At 44.0% G+C, this 15,839-nt stretch overlaps 1 protein-coding gene across 2 annotated transcripts in view; it reads right to left on the reverse strand.

Moving 5' to 3' along the window:
• LOC134945648 (uncharacterized) overlaps positions 1–15,839 on the reverse strand; it is a 61,757-nt gene that overhangs the window by 23,981 nt on the left and 21,937 nt on the right. For both annotated transcript variants that reach the window (XM_063935078.1, XM_063935079.1), the window contains exons 3-6: positions 9,693–9,731; positions 7,811–7,851; positions 7,412–7,474; positions 3,844–4,126 (exon numbers count right to left, since the gene is read on the reverse strand). In XM_063935078.1, coding sequence (XP_063791148.1) covers positions 3,844–4,126; positions 7,412–7,474; positions 7,811–7,851; positions 9,693–9,731 — 426 coding nt within the window. The remainder of the gene's footprint in view (positions 1–3,843; positions 4,127–7,411; positions 7,475–7,810; positions 7,852–9,692; positions 9,732–15,839) is intronic.

The raw sequence follows: 15,839 nt of genomic DNA on the forward strand, positions 1-15,839 counted from the left end.
CCACTGAACCAATGGCAGATACCGGACGCACGTCTAACACCAACATAGCTGTGAAGGCCTCAGTGATACGCTTTGCAAAATTATGACTGCTGTCATATTTCATCTTCCTCACAAAGAACTGTTGGACAGTCAATTGCTTACTTGAAGTAGTACAAGTGGTCTTCCGACTTCCCCTCTGGGATGATGATCAACTCCCAGCAGCAACAACAGCAGCGGCAGCAACAGCAGGCATACCACTCAAGATCCTCCAGAGGAATCCTGGTTAGGAGAGGACTCAGTCTTGCCAGTGACATGGCCTGCAGGACTACTGACGTTTATGACTGAGGAGGAAGTTTAAATTGAGGGAGTTGGTGGTGTGGCTTTCAGGAGCTTGGGTACAACAGGAAGAAAGGATTTAGGTGTCAGTGGACTGCTTACTCTCTTACCCAAAGTTTCACAACTTGACACTGACTTCTGATGAATGCGCTGCAGGTGATTTATAAGTGAGGATGTTCCTAGATGGTTAAGATCCTTACCCCTACTTATTACAGATTGACCGAGACAACACACGGCTTGACACCTGTTGTCCGGATTTGTGGAGAAATAATTCCTCACGGAAGAGGTTGCTTTTTTAATATTTTGCCCAGGCATCACAATGGGCATATTTATCCCATGGACAACAGGTGTCTCCCCCGGTGCCCGATTTAAACAAACCACATCACCATCGGAATCCTCATCGTCAACTTCTTCCTCAGGGCCAGCAACACCCATATCCTCATCCTGGTGTACTTCAACAGTGACATCTTCAATTTGAATATCAGAAACTGGACTGTGGGTGCTACTTCCAGCACTTGCAGAGGGCGTGCAAATGGAGGAAGGAGCCACCTCTTCCCGTCCAGTTTTGGGAAGGTCAGGTATCACAACCGCCGACACACTTGAACTCTCCTTGGGGATTTGTGATAGCATCTCAGAACGCAAAATTCTTTGCTGTGCTTTTTCCAGCTTAACTCTTATCATTTTTTTAGCGGGAGGAAGAGGTCTTCCATCGTCATGTGAAGCTGAACCACTAGTCATTAACATAGGCCAGGGCCTTAGCTGTTCCTTGCCACTCCATGTCGTAAATGGCATATTGGCATGTTTACGTTTCTCCTCAGACCATTTCAATTTCTTTTTTTGGGTCTTTTTACTGAACTTGGCTTTTTGGATTTTACATGCCTTCTACTATGACATTGTGTCTTGGCTTTGGCAGATTTCATTGTCTATGTCATGACTAGTGGCAGCAGCTTCAGCACTAGGAGGAAGTGGTTCTTGATCTTTCCCTATTTTATCCTCCAAATTTTTGTTCTCCATTATTTTTCTGTAGTTATATAACATTATGCAGTACAGGAGTGCATACCTCTATACCACACAGGGCAAACCCTGTGAAAATTATTTGGATTAAATATTAATAACCTCTTTATTTGGAGTAAATAATATACAGCACAGGACAGCACCACTGAACTTATATGGCAGCACCACTGGACTGGATTTATACGGAATTATATGGACTTTTATGGAATTATACTGCACTGGAATTATATGGCAGGATCACTGCATTTATACGCCAGTACCACTGGAATTATACGGCAGGATCACTGGAATTATACGGCAGGATCACTGGACTTATACGCCAGTACCACTGGAATTATATGGCAGGATCACTGGAATTATACGGCAGGAGCACTGGAATTATACGGCAGGATCACTGGATTTATACACTAGTACCACTGGAATTGTACGGCAGGATCACTGGGATTGTACGGCAGGATCACTGGATTTATACGGCATGATCACTGGATTTATACGCCAGTACCACTGGAATTATACGGCAGGATCACTGGAATTATACGGCAGGTTCACTGGATTTATACGGCAGTACCAGTGGACATATACGGCAGTATCAATGGACATATATATGGCAGTATCACTGGACATATATGGTAGTATCACTGGGCTTGACTTATACGCCAGTACCACTAGACTTATACGACAGGATCACTGGATTTATACGCCAGTACTGCTGGACATATATACGGTAGTATCAATGGACATATATACGGCAGTATCACTGGACATATACGGTAGTATCACTGGGCTTGACTTATACACCAGTACCACTGGAATTATACGGCAGGGTCACTGGACTTATACGCCAGTACCACTGGAATTATACGGCAGGATCACTGGAGTTATACGGCAGGATCACTGGATTTATATGGCAGTACCGCTGGACATATATGGCAGTATTAATGGACATATACAGCAATATCACTGGACATATACGGCAGTATCACTGGACTGGACTTATACGCCAGTACCATTGGAATTATACGGCAGGATCACTGGACTTATACGCCAGTACCACAGGAATTATATAGCAGGATCACTGGACATATACGGCAGTATCAATGGACATATACGGCAATATTACTGGACATATACAGCAGTACCACTGGACATGTACAGCAGCACAGGGAGACCACCACTGGACTGATGCAGGACAACACAGCACCACTGCAATGGACTGGACTTATACAGCAGCACTGGACATATGGCAGCAGAGGACACCACTGTGACTGGACTGATGCAGCACAATGCACCACCACTGAACTGATGCAGCACAACACAGCACCACTGCAATGGACTGGACTTATACAGCAGCACTGGACATATGGCAGCAGAGGACACCACTGTGACTGGACTGATGCAGCACAGGGACACCACCACTGGACTGATGCAGCACAACACAGAACCACTGCAATGGATTATACAGCAGCACTGGACTGGACTTATACAGCAGCACTGGGCGTATGGCAGCAGAGAACACAACCACTGTGACTGGACTGATGCAGCACAAGACACGGACACTGAGGACACTGAGGACGGAGACACGTCCTTTTTCTACACTCTCGAAATAAGTCACTAAGGGGCATTTTTATCTATTGTCCCAATTTAACCCTCATAATTATAGTTTATCACCACATATACAGTACGTAGCAGCAATAAGAAAGGAATTAGCAGGGCGGTGAATGAAAGAACACCTGCAGGATCCCATCGCTGTGAAGTGTAATAAGAAAATGTAGCACTTATGTGATCACTTTGCTTTCAGGGTCGGAGCTGACATACTTACTGCCCATGTGCAGACATCAGACCACGGCTATACAAGGAGCATATACTGTACGGTATAATGGAAGATGGTCCTTCTGATCGCTGTCCTCCTGATAACATTTATGGAAAGTAGCACATTCTGTAAGTGTAGCTTTATATACAGCCTGGCACGTGTCATGCTTTACCTGGGGCAATTTGACTTTGGCACTGGTTGCAAGCCAATCGTTGCTTGAGGATTGGATGGGCTCGATGAGCCAATCACGGCTCACTACATTATAGCTCCACCCCCACGCTGCGTTTTGTATTGTCAGGCAGCAGTGGCAGGGCAGTTCATCAGTGGAGAGTGAGAAGAAAAGAGCTTGGGAAGACCGGAGAAGGAAGTCGGACAGAAAAGAGAAACGGCTGCTGGGAAGAAGAGAGAAGATGAGGAAGCTGGGGCAATAGGGGCAACTGCAAGGAGGCTCTTTCCAAAAGTGTCTGTTGACTTCAGCTCTCACTGGCAGCGTGCAGGCGGAGAAGAGACGTCTGTGTCAGCCGGACCCACTTATTACTGGGAACCACTAAATTTATGTTGATATAAACATTGAATGAGTTTATTTAATGTATCATTACCATACAGATGACAAAATCCTTTTGTACAACACTGCTAAATATGCTGGTGCTACAGTATATAAATACATGCTACTATATAAGGTCTACGGGTGATCTAAGCTTTACCTTTACTGTCAGATAAATGCCGTAGTTGCTCATCGTAGATAGAGTCCGTCACGTTGGTAATATTGACCCTCCCGCGGTTTTTGGTGTGATACAGCACGGCAAAGTCGCAGCCACGGGCGGCTTGTATGAACTGATGGTCACTGTTAGAGATATAGACAGCCCTCGTCTCTTCCACCAGACCTTTAAACATTGGGGATGTAAGGCCCTGGGTGATCCACTTGTAGTCACTGGAATCCGAGCGGGAGAAGATTCCAATAACCCGTTTGGTGGGCTGGAAACATCTCTGTATAGGATGGGACAGAAAGACAATATGTAATATGAGGTGTAAAAGTATCCCATGAGTGCACTATGCTATATCATACAATACTGTTCTATACTATCTTATATTATAAAAGCCAAGTCTGCTCCTCACTTCCCCAATTCATGAGTCTTCAATCTGACGTGTAAAGGGTGAATTTTCTAAGAATCGTGTTTAGTAGAGAACGTATTCTCGTGTGAGTTTAGCCTGGTTTTGAAACTCAGAGATTTACTAAAGCCAAATACGGGGGTGAAAAAACACAATTCTATCTGGAAACATGGCCGAAAGCACAAAAAGTAGTCAATACACCATTGAGCCAACTCGCAAGTAGTTTCCATAGACAGAAATACAACATCCAGATTTACTAAGAATCGTGTTTCTAAACACGGAACAAATTTGGACCAAAATAAAAGAATAAATCAAACTAAAGGCCCATGCACATGGTGAGATTCAGGATATGCCCGATTCTCGCTATGCGACAGGGGCCAGGTCGGCACATAGTCAGTATCGCAAGCACATAATGAGTGTGCTTGCGATACTGACTATGTGCGATTTTGGCTAAGTGTCAACTATCTCTTCTATAGAGATAGTCAATATTGACTTGCCTGCACAGTCTATCTATTCTTGCGATGCCGACCGCGCGGGACCGCGCATCGGCATCGAATCGGGATCGCAAGGTGACTTTCACCTTGTGATCTGCACTAACTTTTCTTACGATATTGACTATATAGTCAAAATCGTAAGAAAAAAATCTCACCGTGTGTACACACCTTTACCTTTGAGCTGCGTGTTCTGCAGAAGCCTGCACAACTGAGTGTGATCTGTCAGTGTGATCTATCAGGGTGATCTGTCAGTGTGATCTGTCAGTGTAATCTATCTGTGTGATCTGTCAGTATGATCAATAACTAAGTGTGATTTGTCAGCGTGATCTATCAGCGTGATCTATCAATGTGATCTGTCAGTGTGATCTATCAGTGTGATCTGTGAGTATGATCTATCAGTGTGATCTGTCAGTATGATCTGTCAGTGTGATCTGTCAGCGTGATCTGTCAGCGTGATCTGTCAGTGTGATTTATGGGTATGATCTATCAGTGTTATCTATTAGTGAGATCGGTCAGTGTTATCTATCAGTGTGATCTGTCAGTGTGATCTATCAGTGTGATCTATGAATGTGATCTGTCAGTGTGATCTATCAGTGTGATCTATCAGTGTGATCTATGAATGTGATCTGTCAGTGTGATCTATCAGTGTGATCTATCAGTGTGATCTATGAATGTGATCTGTCAGTGTGATCTGTCAGTGTGATCTATCAGTGTGATCTATCAGTGTGATCTATGAATGTGATCTGTCAGTGTGATCTGTCAGTGTGATCTGTCAGTGTGATGTAGACCCAGAAGTCAAGCAGCCGCAACACTTCGTGAAGGACAGCTCTGATCGCAAGAGCTTTGCTTCACAACACTAATCGCATTTGTTAGTACATATGTGATTAGTGTCAGCGCAATGTGTGGTGGGATGTACCGCAACAGGGTGGAACATCCCTCCCAGGGGTATGGGTCTTTGGGTCAACCACATTTAGGTCGACAGGCATTAGGTCGACCACTATTGGTTGACATGCAGTAGGTCGGCAGGGTTGCTAGCTCGACATGGTCTATAGGTCGACACATGCTAGGTCGACATGAAAAAGGTTGACGTGAGATTTTTTTTTTTTAAATAGTGTCGTTTTCTTTGTACAGTGACCGGGAACCCCAATTAGTGCACCGTGTCCCCTCGCATAGCTCGCTTCACTACCGCTGCGCTCAGCACAGGTTACTGTTTCCATTTGTAGTCCACATGGATAGTAAAGTATGAAAAAGTTGATAAAATTATTTTTTTTAGAAAAACTCATGTCGACCTAGCACATGTCGACCTAGCAACCCTGTTGATCTACTGCATGTTGACCACTAGTGGTCGACCTAATGACTGTTGACCTAATGACTGTCGACCTTTTGACCATATCCCCCTCCTAGAAGCGCTGCACGGATCACGCTGACCTGTGCAGGCTTCTGCAGAACATGCTACTCAGACAGGACTATCTGATTTCAGCCTAATACGACTGAACTCACACACGACTGAACTCACACACGACTGAACTCACACACAACTAAACTCACACACGACTGAACTCACACACGACTGAACTCACACACGACTAAACACAACTGCACAGACCGTAGAAAAACACGATTCAGTGAAATACGAGGCTCAGAAACTGAGCGCATGATCTTAAAGAACTCTCACGTATCCCAGCACTGCCCAGAGAGTCAAAACATGAATCTTAGTAAATTTACCTCAAATGTAACCTGCTGCAGACAGTGATTGGACAGACCGCGCCAATTGTCTTATGTGCAGCAATTTACAGTCACACCACAATTCTGTAGGATCATGAAACTGTGAATGGAAGTGCGGTGGATGTCTCCTGAATCATATGCAGATCCTGAAATCTCTATTGGCCGATACACTCACACTCCATTCACGCGATCTTAACCAACTAAAATAATGACATGGACAACTGAATTGGCGGTGAAAGGCTTTATATTTAGAGGGATTATAGTTTTAGATTAAATTTAAAGAATTGAAGTATGGTGGGGGGAGGGGGGGAGAACAGCTTAGTGGTAAGCAAATAACTCAACAAGAGCCGACTGCCCACTTCAGCAAGGATGAGGCCTTCTGTCACCATCCTTCCTCCAATGACTCGCAAGGGAAAGCCCTTCTGCCCATCCCTTGCGGGCATAACCACTAAGCAATGAGGCCATCCACCTACATTGCCATTGACTTGAGGCGACCACCCATCCACAGCGAAGGAAGGGCCCCACCTGGCACGGTGGTGGCTCCTGTCTAAGACTGAAATCCATGCCCAAAACCTTCACCATGGACAGAACGGCCTCCCAAGGAAATACCCAGAAATTATACCAAAATCATCAAAAGCTCGTTCTGACATCGGCCACCTAACAAAGCTGACACAAACTAAACTTTGAAACTACACAATACCACAACAGCATGGAGGGCAGGAGGGCAAATGTCCAGAAGAGAATAGAGCCTGTCACCCCTTCCACCCCACCAGCACTGGTTCCAAGGGAGGGCTGATGCTCATCTCTAATGTTACACCCAGCAGCTAGTGGTAGTCCAGAGATTCATTGTAGTCATTGGTTGAATCTGTTTCACTAATAATCTATAATAAGAACATTGTGTAGACAGATTACATAGCTCCACATTGCAGGATCTTCTGCTTACCTGAGACAGAAGGAATTTGATGGTGAACCCCAGACAGGCAAACGGGTAAAGGACCAATGAGATCTGAGAAAACACAATGAGCAGAGATTACCTGCTGACAGCTGGAGATAGTGGCAGTGTGTGTCTGAGAGTGTGTCTGAGAGTGTGTGTACTTTGTGTGCCTGTGTATTGTGTGTACTTTGTGTGCCTGTGTGTGTGTGTGTGTGTGTGTGTGTGTGTGAAGTCCTTATAATGTTTCCGTCCTAATAGAGGTGAAAGTGTTGATCACTTTGAAAGAATACAGATAATTTCCTTTATACTGTAAGTACACTTTCTCTGCGCCACCACACTATACCCCTCCTCCCCCCCATCTATTACCACGCACCATGCTGTAGTTGATGCTGGTGTTTGGTGACTTACCACACAAATAATGAGAGACATGATGACAATTGTTCTGCAACCTGTGAGGAATGGAGAGAAACAAAAACTCACCATCATGACATAAATAGCAATGAGCGGTATCATCATTATTACATAGTGATTGCTCTGCTACAACTGTTACAGTCATTTCATGAAACAATATTGTAACAAGCTGGCAGGTTGTTTAGAGGAGAAAGTCATCAGTGAGTAATGTGTAGCCCTTTGTATAAAAATAGATATATGTATTGAGAAAAAGGGCCTTCCACCCTGGAAAAAGGGGGGTCTTAGAGTAGTGATTGTTATAATATGTTAGTAGCTAGGTAATATAATAACAGTTCATGGTTTTAATAATATTATAATATATATAGACATATATAGCATGTCATATTAGTATTGGTGGTGTAGAGTGGATTGTGGTATTCGCATACAGTGGTGCTAGAGAGCGTGACTAATATAGATGCTTCTAGTGGGAGCATGAGAGATCGTTGGTGACAGTTAGTGTGCTCGTGCGGACGAAGGGGAGAGAGAGTGACGCAGCAGGAGCGGAGGTAGGAGAAGAGGGGAGGACTCGTACAACTCCGGACTGAACGGCAGCTACGAGAGACTTTCCCCAGCTGGGACTGTGCTCCATCCATCCCCCTGTAGATAGATCGGAGAGGAGGCGAGAGAGGAAGCGGTATCCTGACACCCCTGTCAAGGGATAGAGACTGTACCGGAGGATAACTTGCGGCGCATAGAGCCGACGGGGTGAGTGATTGCCGGCTGCTCCCCGGGTGTCCGCATTGCATCTCCATCTCCCCCCCTGTGACAGCATATAGTCCCCCTGAGGACACAAGACTAATAGAGGAGGATTTTGTGAGGTAAAGAGAGCTACCAAGAACTGTCACCTTATTGCCTAGTGGCCGGCCAGGATTCAGGGGCTTCGGTTTGCCTGTATGGTGGATCACTCGTGAGTGACCACTGAGAAAAGTGAAGAGTAGCATTGACGCACTGAAATAACACCCCCATTGAGATCCCTCCTATTTGGTAATTCAGAACAGTATTAAGAGGAGAGATCACTAATGACAGCGTCTCCCTATATCCAAGCAAGATAGAGAGCAAGTAAATCATAATTATACAGCTGGATGATATAATGGATCCGGTTATTTAATTGCGAAGAGACTGCCGTACCCGTTAGGGTAATTCAATACCAGGATATTTCTATATATATATACATACATTATTCCTTATGGAGAAAGATAAAGGTACGAGAATTCAGCATCGCACTGTTCTTTAGGTCACCCATCCTCTATATATATATACATATATATTCACTCTAGAGTTGGGGGAGTATTGCATGAGCCAGATAGACTGCCCTTCAGGGAAAATAAGAAGGATTTCTGTGACTGACCCGATTAATTAAAACTAAAAGACTAATTAATTTGGTTAAGAACCATCATCATAATATAATCCGGAGTCATTATTTTAGCGTCACTGATCTGGACTTTATCAGAGGATAAAACTCTACGTCAAGGGCCCCAACCGTGCACCAACGTCTACTTCATTATAATATATGGCCGCACCACTATGATATACCACTCCATGTGTTAGTGAAAGTACTATAACTCACCCTTATGGTAAAGTAAGAAAGGGGTATTGGTTATAATTTTGACCCGGGTCTAAAATATTTTTTTTGTATTTGCATGCAATTTACAGTGAAATAGAAAAACACCATATATAAATTGAATTGTACTGAGTTATACCTATGTCGTTCATTCATTGTACTAATTTATACCAATGTACTTCATGTATCTACCATTTAATAATATGTAATGTTCCTATGATCTCATGTAGCATCACCCTCTTGATAAGGTATTGGAGAAATTATAAAACCTTTACTTACCTTTAAATGAAAGTCTAGCTGAAGAACTCTCTGATAACCCTGGAAGAGAAAACAAAACCAAAGGTTAGTGTAAAATATATAGGTTGAATAAGGGTAATTATCATTGCCTTTAGGGCTTTCTCAAGCAAGCCCGTGAATATTACTGCTTGAGTGGAGGCACTTATACTTTATATTATAGTAACCCCTTCTATTTCATACAGACTGAGGGAGAGAGGGTTACAAGTGGAGGCACTGCTGAGATTACTATACTCCGGTTATCTCCTGTTTACCATCATTATTCTCAGTATGGAACTAATTACAGACGTTGACATTGGGCGGTGGTGCTCAGAGAAAGGGGTGGATCCTAGAAACTGTTTTGGGTTGCGAGGAAATATGGTCACGGTTACTGATGAAGGTCTGTTAAAGACCGTGGGAAATTTATGTGGTGTCAAACTACCCTGTATCATTGATAAATGGACAGGCCCCTATGGGGATGCTAGTGCTGTTCTCATTAAAAATGGCAATCCCTTGGACCGAACCCTCCTTCCTAGTATGATATTATTAGAAGGCACCATGGGAAGGAAAGTACAACTAGTGTGGCCCGAAGAAAGTAATGATGAGGAGGCGGCCGAAGTTGCTCAAGGGGAAGTCATGGGGGGTCCATCAATGGGGGAACCCATGTCTGGAGGTTGTTTTCCGGCTTATGTTCCAGGAGGGGATCCTTCTCATTCTACCACAAAGGGTCTCTCTGATAATCCAGTTGATAAGGTAGTGGATAAAGTGGTAAGCCACCTTGAAAAATGGCATTATGAAGGAGGATACCGAAGATTACGAATATTTTCGGGAATTATGCCAGTTCCCGCTGGGGAAGAGACGTATGAGATGTGGCGTGAAGCTGCAATCCAACATTCCGAGGAATGGCAATGCCCAGAACACATAAGGCGACAAAGGGTGGTGGAGAGCTTACGTGGACCTGCCATGGGGGTGATACAGGCTACTCGCCGGAGTAACCCTACTGCCACCCTGAGGGATTATATCGAAGCCTTGGATTTTTCTTTTGGGACATTGGAAGATGTGGGAGATCTTCTGGCCCGGTTGAATGGCACGTATCAAGAATATGGAGAGACATTGACCCATTATATCTACCGGGTCGACAGATTAATATATAAGATTGTGGATAAAGGCGGACTTAGTCCCGAGATAGTCAATGAAAGAAGGTTAAAACAAGTATTAAAAGGTGCTCTAACCAATAACCCTGTAGCGCAGAGATTAAGATGCACCATGTCCAGCGCACTCCCTCCTAATTTGACAGATTTAGTCAAGGAAGTCAAGTTGGAAGAGGTACAAATTGAAAACAGGGAAAAGTCGGTAAGAAAAGTTAAAGTAGTGCTACCATCGGCTGACAATCCTTCTCCTAATATAGATGACCGACTGTTAAAATTAATTGAGGAGCAAAACAAGAAAATCGATCAATTAATTGCTTTACAGACTCCTCAACAACCCATAACAACATCTCGCACCTCTGGATGGGGTAGAGGAATCAACCGAAGGGGAGGTCCTCGAACCAATATAGAGTGTTATAGTTGCGGACAGCTCGGGCATCGGTCGTTTGAATGTCCCCTCAATAGGTATGACAACCGAGGAAGTAACCCCTACAGGAGGAGGGAGTCTCTGGAGGAAAACGAGAACGGGAGCCCTGTGGACCCCTCACAGGCTCCCCAATCATAAAGGTTCAAGCCATGGGGAGTGCTCAGTGGTCTCATCATCTTCCAGATAATTTATTGGGACATGCACCACTAACGAGGGCTATCATTAATGGAAAATACTGCACTATTCTAATGGATAGTGGGTCGCAAGTATCCATTGTCTTTGAGTCCTGGTATAAGGAGCATCTTTCAGATATCCCCATTCAACCTCTCAGTGGACTCACTATCTGGGGATTAAGTGAGCAGCGGTATCCCTATCTAGGGTATATTATCACGCAAATTACTTTTGAACCAGGCTTGGGATCCCCTAATGAGATAGATAGCTCTAGTTTGTCCGGATTCACCAGGGGACAATGGAAATTTACCCGTTATTGTGGGTACTAATACTAACATGTACCGAAATCTCATTAAGTGGTGTGAGAAGCAAGAACTGGAACTAAGAGTCCATCGTGGAAAGGAGGAAATGGATGGAATATGTATGTCCCTAAAAGGAGACGACTGTTTAATGAAAGAAAAAAATGCCACCGACATCTGTGATAATGGGCCTGTGAAATCAAGACTCAACCTAAAATCCTGTTTCGAGGGAAGTGACATACAGGAGGACTGTAAACAACTGTTGATTGAACAGTTACTACAGAGGGAAGCAGTTTTTTCAAAAGATGAATGGGATCTAGGGTCAGCAATAGGAGTGGAACACCATATTAAATTGACGGATGAAACACCTTTCCGGGAAAGGTCAAGGCGGCTGGCGCCCGCTGATTTTGAGGATGTAAGGAGTCATCTAAAGGGGCTACTGGAGAATCATGTAATTGCGGATTCCGAAAGTCAATATGCCTCCCCTATTGTTGTAGCAAGAAAGAAAAATGGGGAAATTAGATTGTGTATAGACTACCGCACGTTGAACCGTCGAACAGTTCCTGACCAATACACCGTCCCTAAGGTTGATGAAGCGCTAGATTGTCTGCAGGGCAGCCGGTGGTTCTCAGTGTTGGACCTCCGCTGTGGGTACTACCAGATTCCCATGAATCAAGCCGATCGATCCAAGACTGCATTTATATGTCCCATTGGTTTTTTTGAATTCCTGAAGATGCCTCAAGGTATAACGGGAGCTCCAGCAACATTCCAGAGGACTATGGAAAAAACAGTGGGAGACATGTGTTACCGTGAAGTTTTGGTTTACTTGGATGACATCATTGTCTTTGGTAAGACTCTTCAAGAACACAATGAGAGATTGATGAAAGTATTAGATCGTTTACAATCCAGAGGGCTTAAACTGTCGGTTGACAAGTGCAAATTCTGTCGTTCATCGGTTAAATATTTAGGGCATATCGTAAGTCGACAGGGAATAGCCACTGACCCTGATAAGGTAAACACTGTCCAGAATTGGCCACGACCGGAGAATCTCAAGGATTTGCGATCATTTTTGGGATTTTGCGGGTATTATCGCAAATTCGTCCCTCAATATTCTCAAATTGCCCGGCCCCTCACTGACCTTACTCGAGGATATCCTCCTCGGAAGGGGGAGTACTACCACCACCGACATAATCCCTCAGATCGAGATTATTTTAAAACTAAAGAACCTTTTGGAAGTCGATGGAATGTAGCTTGTGAAGAAGCTTTTGAAAAATTAAAAGAGCGATTAACGAATTCTACCATATTAGCTTATGCAAACCCGGAGCTTCCTTATGAAGTCCACATAGATGCGTCGTTTGATGGCTTGGGAGGTGTTTTATATCAACAACAAGATCAGCAACTCAGGCCAGTGGCGTATGTTAGTCGGGGACTATCTCAAAGTGAGAAGAAATATCCTGTGCATAAATTGGAGTTCCTTGCCCTTAAGTGGGTAATAACTGAGAAGTTTCATGATTATCTTTATGGGGCTAGGTTTTTAGTCCAAACTGATAACAACCCATTAACATACATCCAGACAACTGCCAAACTTGATGCGACAGGACACCGGTGGTTGGCATCTTTAAGTAATTATAATTTCACCATCAAATACCGACCCGGGAATAGTAATCAGGATGCAGATGCTCTATCCCGAATGCCCCATCGGCTAGTTAATGAAGATCTCCAGGAATGGGTAGAAGTTCCTGCTTCTGATGTAAATGTACTCTGTCATCAGATTAGTATTACCAGGAAGGACATGGTAGCTGCCATTACTTTGACCGGAGCTTCTGAGCAAACCATACCGTCTCATTATTGTAGGCTGAATCGAGCAGCACTAGAGGGAATGGAAATGATCAGCTCTGTACAGATGGCCAGGGAACAGAAAGCAGATCTGGATATTTCCCCTATAGTACGTATTTTAGAGGGACATCCTTTTCATGACCAAGAGGAGAATCTTACAGTGAAATCCCGAATATTGATGCGTCAATTGAAGCGACTACTCTTACAAGATGGACTAGTTTATCGGAGCAGCATACGGCCAGATGGCATCAAAAGATTACAACTGGTATTACCTAGCCACTATACCCAGTTGGTACTGTCAGAGTTGCATGATAGGCATGGCCATTTGGGATACGATAAAACTCAGGGGTTGATTGCTGACCGCTTCTTCTGGCCTTTCATGAACAAAGATATCGAACATTACTGCAAGACCTGTGGGAGCTGTATACTGAGGAAAACCCTTCCAGCCAGGGCCGCTCCATTAGTAAACATTCAAAGCTCTGGGCCTATGGACTTGGTGTGCATTGACTTTTTAAGCTTGGAAGAACCGGGAGGGAAGGATGGAAACATCTTAGTGATTACAGACCATTTCACTAGGTATGCGCAGGCCTACGTAAAACCAAATCAGAAAGCTGTGACTGTAGCTAGAACATAATGGGAAAAGTTTTTTCAGCATTATGGATTACCAGCAAGAATCCACTCGGATCAAGGACGAGAATTCGAGAGTCAACTAATTAGAGAACTCTGCCTGTGTTGTGGGATAAGAAAATCCCGAACGACTCCCTACCACCCCCAAGGGGATCCGCAACCTGAAAGGTTCAATCGGACTTTGTTAAATATGCTAGGAACCTTGAGTCCCACACAGAAATACCAGTGGAAGCAACATATTTCTTCTTTAGTGCATGCATATAACTGCACTAAGAATGGATCTACAGGGTATACACCGTATTTCTTAATGTTTGGAAGAGAAGCTAGACTACCTATAGATGTTTGTTTGGGGACCCAGTCGAATACCAACGCCTCATCCCATAATCAATATGTAAAGCGCCTTCAGCAACAGCTAAATAATGCATATCAATTAGCTCAAGCAGCTGCAAAAAGATCAGGAGAAAAGAACAAGACTCAATATGATCGCCATGTAAGAGAGCATAGGTTGCTCCCTGGAGATAGAGTATTGCTGCGAATATTTGGGGTTCCAAGGCGTCGAAAACTTACTAATCGGTGGCGACCCTACCCATATATTATCATTAGACAACTTCCCGACCTTCCAGTCTATCAACTAGTACCAGAAGATGGAATGGGTCCTCAGGTAACTTATCACCGTCAGCATCTATTACCCATATCACAAGATACCCGATGGAGAAATAGTAATTGCCATACAGAGATAGTCAAGTCCCCACCGGGAAAGAGGTCTCTGAGTGCTGAACCCAAGAAACTCAACACGTTAGTAGGAGAAACTGAAGATGATGATGAATATTATTGTGGAAGGTACTATAAGGAGGAGCCTTCGATGCCGGGTGAAGGAACAACTGAGGATACTAACCAGCGGGATATTGGGAATAATTCCTCCATCATGTATGGTAATGATTGGGGCCTGGAAGACAGCGGTACGATTGATGAAATAAATGAGGAAAGATGTATTGAAGAACCTTTATGTGATGAAGTTTTGGGAGAGAACATACATGATGCAGAAAAGGGTTATCTTCCTATACCTAGGCCTCAAAGAATGCGGAAGCCCCCTCGGATACTTACATATGACCAATTGGGGATTCCAACGGAAGTGCCTTTGGTAGTACATTCCACTCCCGTGTTACCCTGGCCCTATTTTGAACAAGATAGGCTATATGGAGTGGTGATGTCCTAATTCCAGTCATTAGAATCACCAGGGGGAGAATGTAGCCCTTTGTATAAAAATATATATATGTATTGAGAAAAAGGGCCTTCCACCCTGGAAAAAGGGGGGTCTTAGAGTAGTGATTGTTATAATATGTTAGTAGCTAGGTAATATAATAACAGTTCATGGTTTTAATAATATTATAATATATATAGACATATATAGCATGTCATATTAGTATTGGTGGTGTAGAGTGGATTGTGGTATTCGCATACAGTGGTGCTAGAGAGCGTGACTAATATAGATGCTTCTAGTGGGAGCATGAGAGATCGTTGGTGACAGTTAGTGTGCTCGTGCGGACGAAGGGGAGAGAGAGTGACGCAGCAGGAGCGGAGGTAGGAGAAGAGGGGAGGACTCGTACAACTCCGGACTGAACGGCAGCTACGAGAGACTTTCCCC

The sequence above is a fragment of the Pseudophryne corroboree genome, chromosome 7, assembly GCF_028390025.1.
Source record: "Pseudophryne corroboree isolate aPseCor3 chromosome 7, aPseCor3.hap2, whole genome shotgun sequence".
NCBI lineage: Eukaryota > Metazoa > Chordata > Amphibia > Anura > Myobatrachidae > Pseudophryne > Pseudophryne corroboree.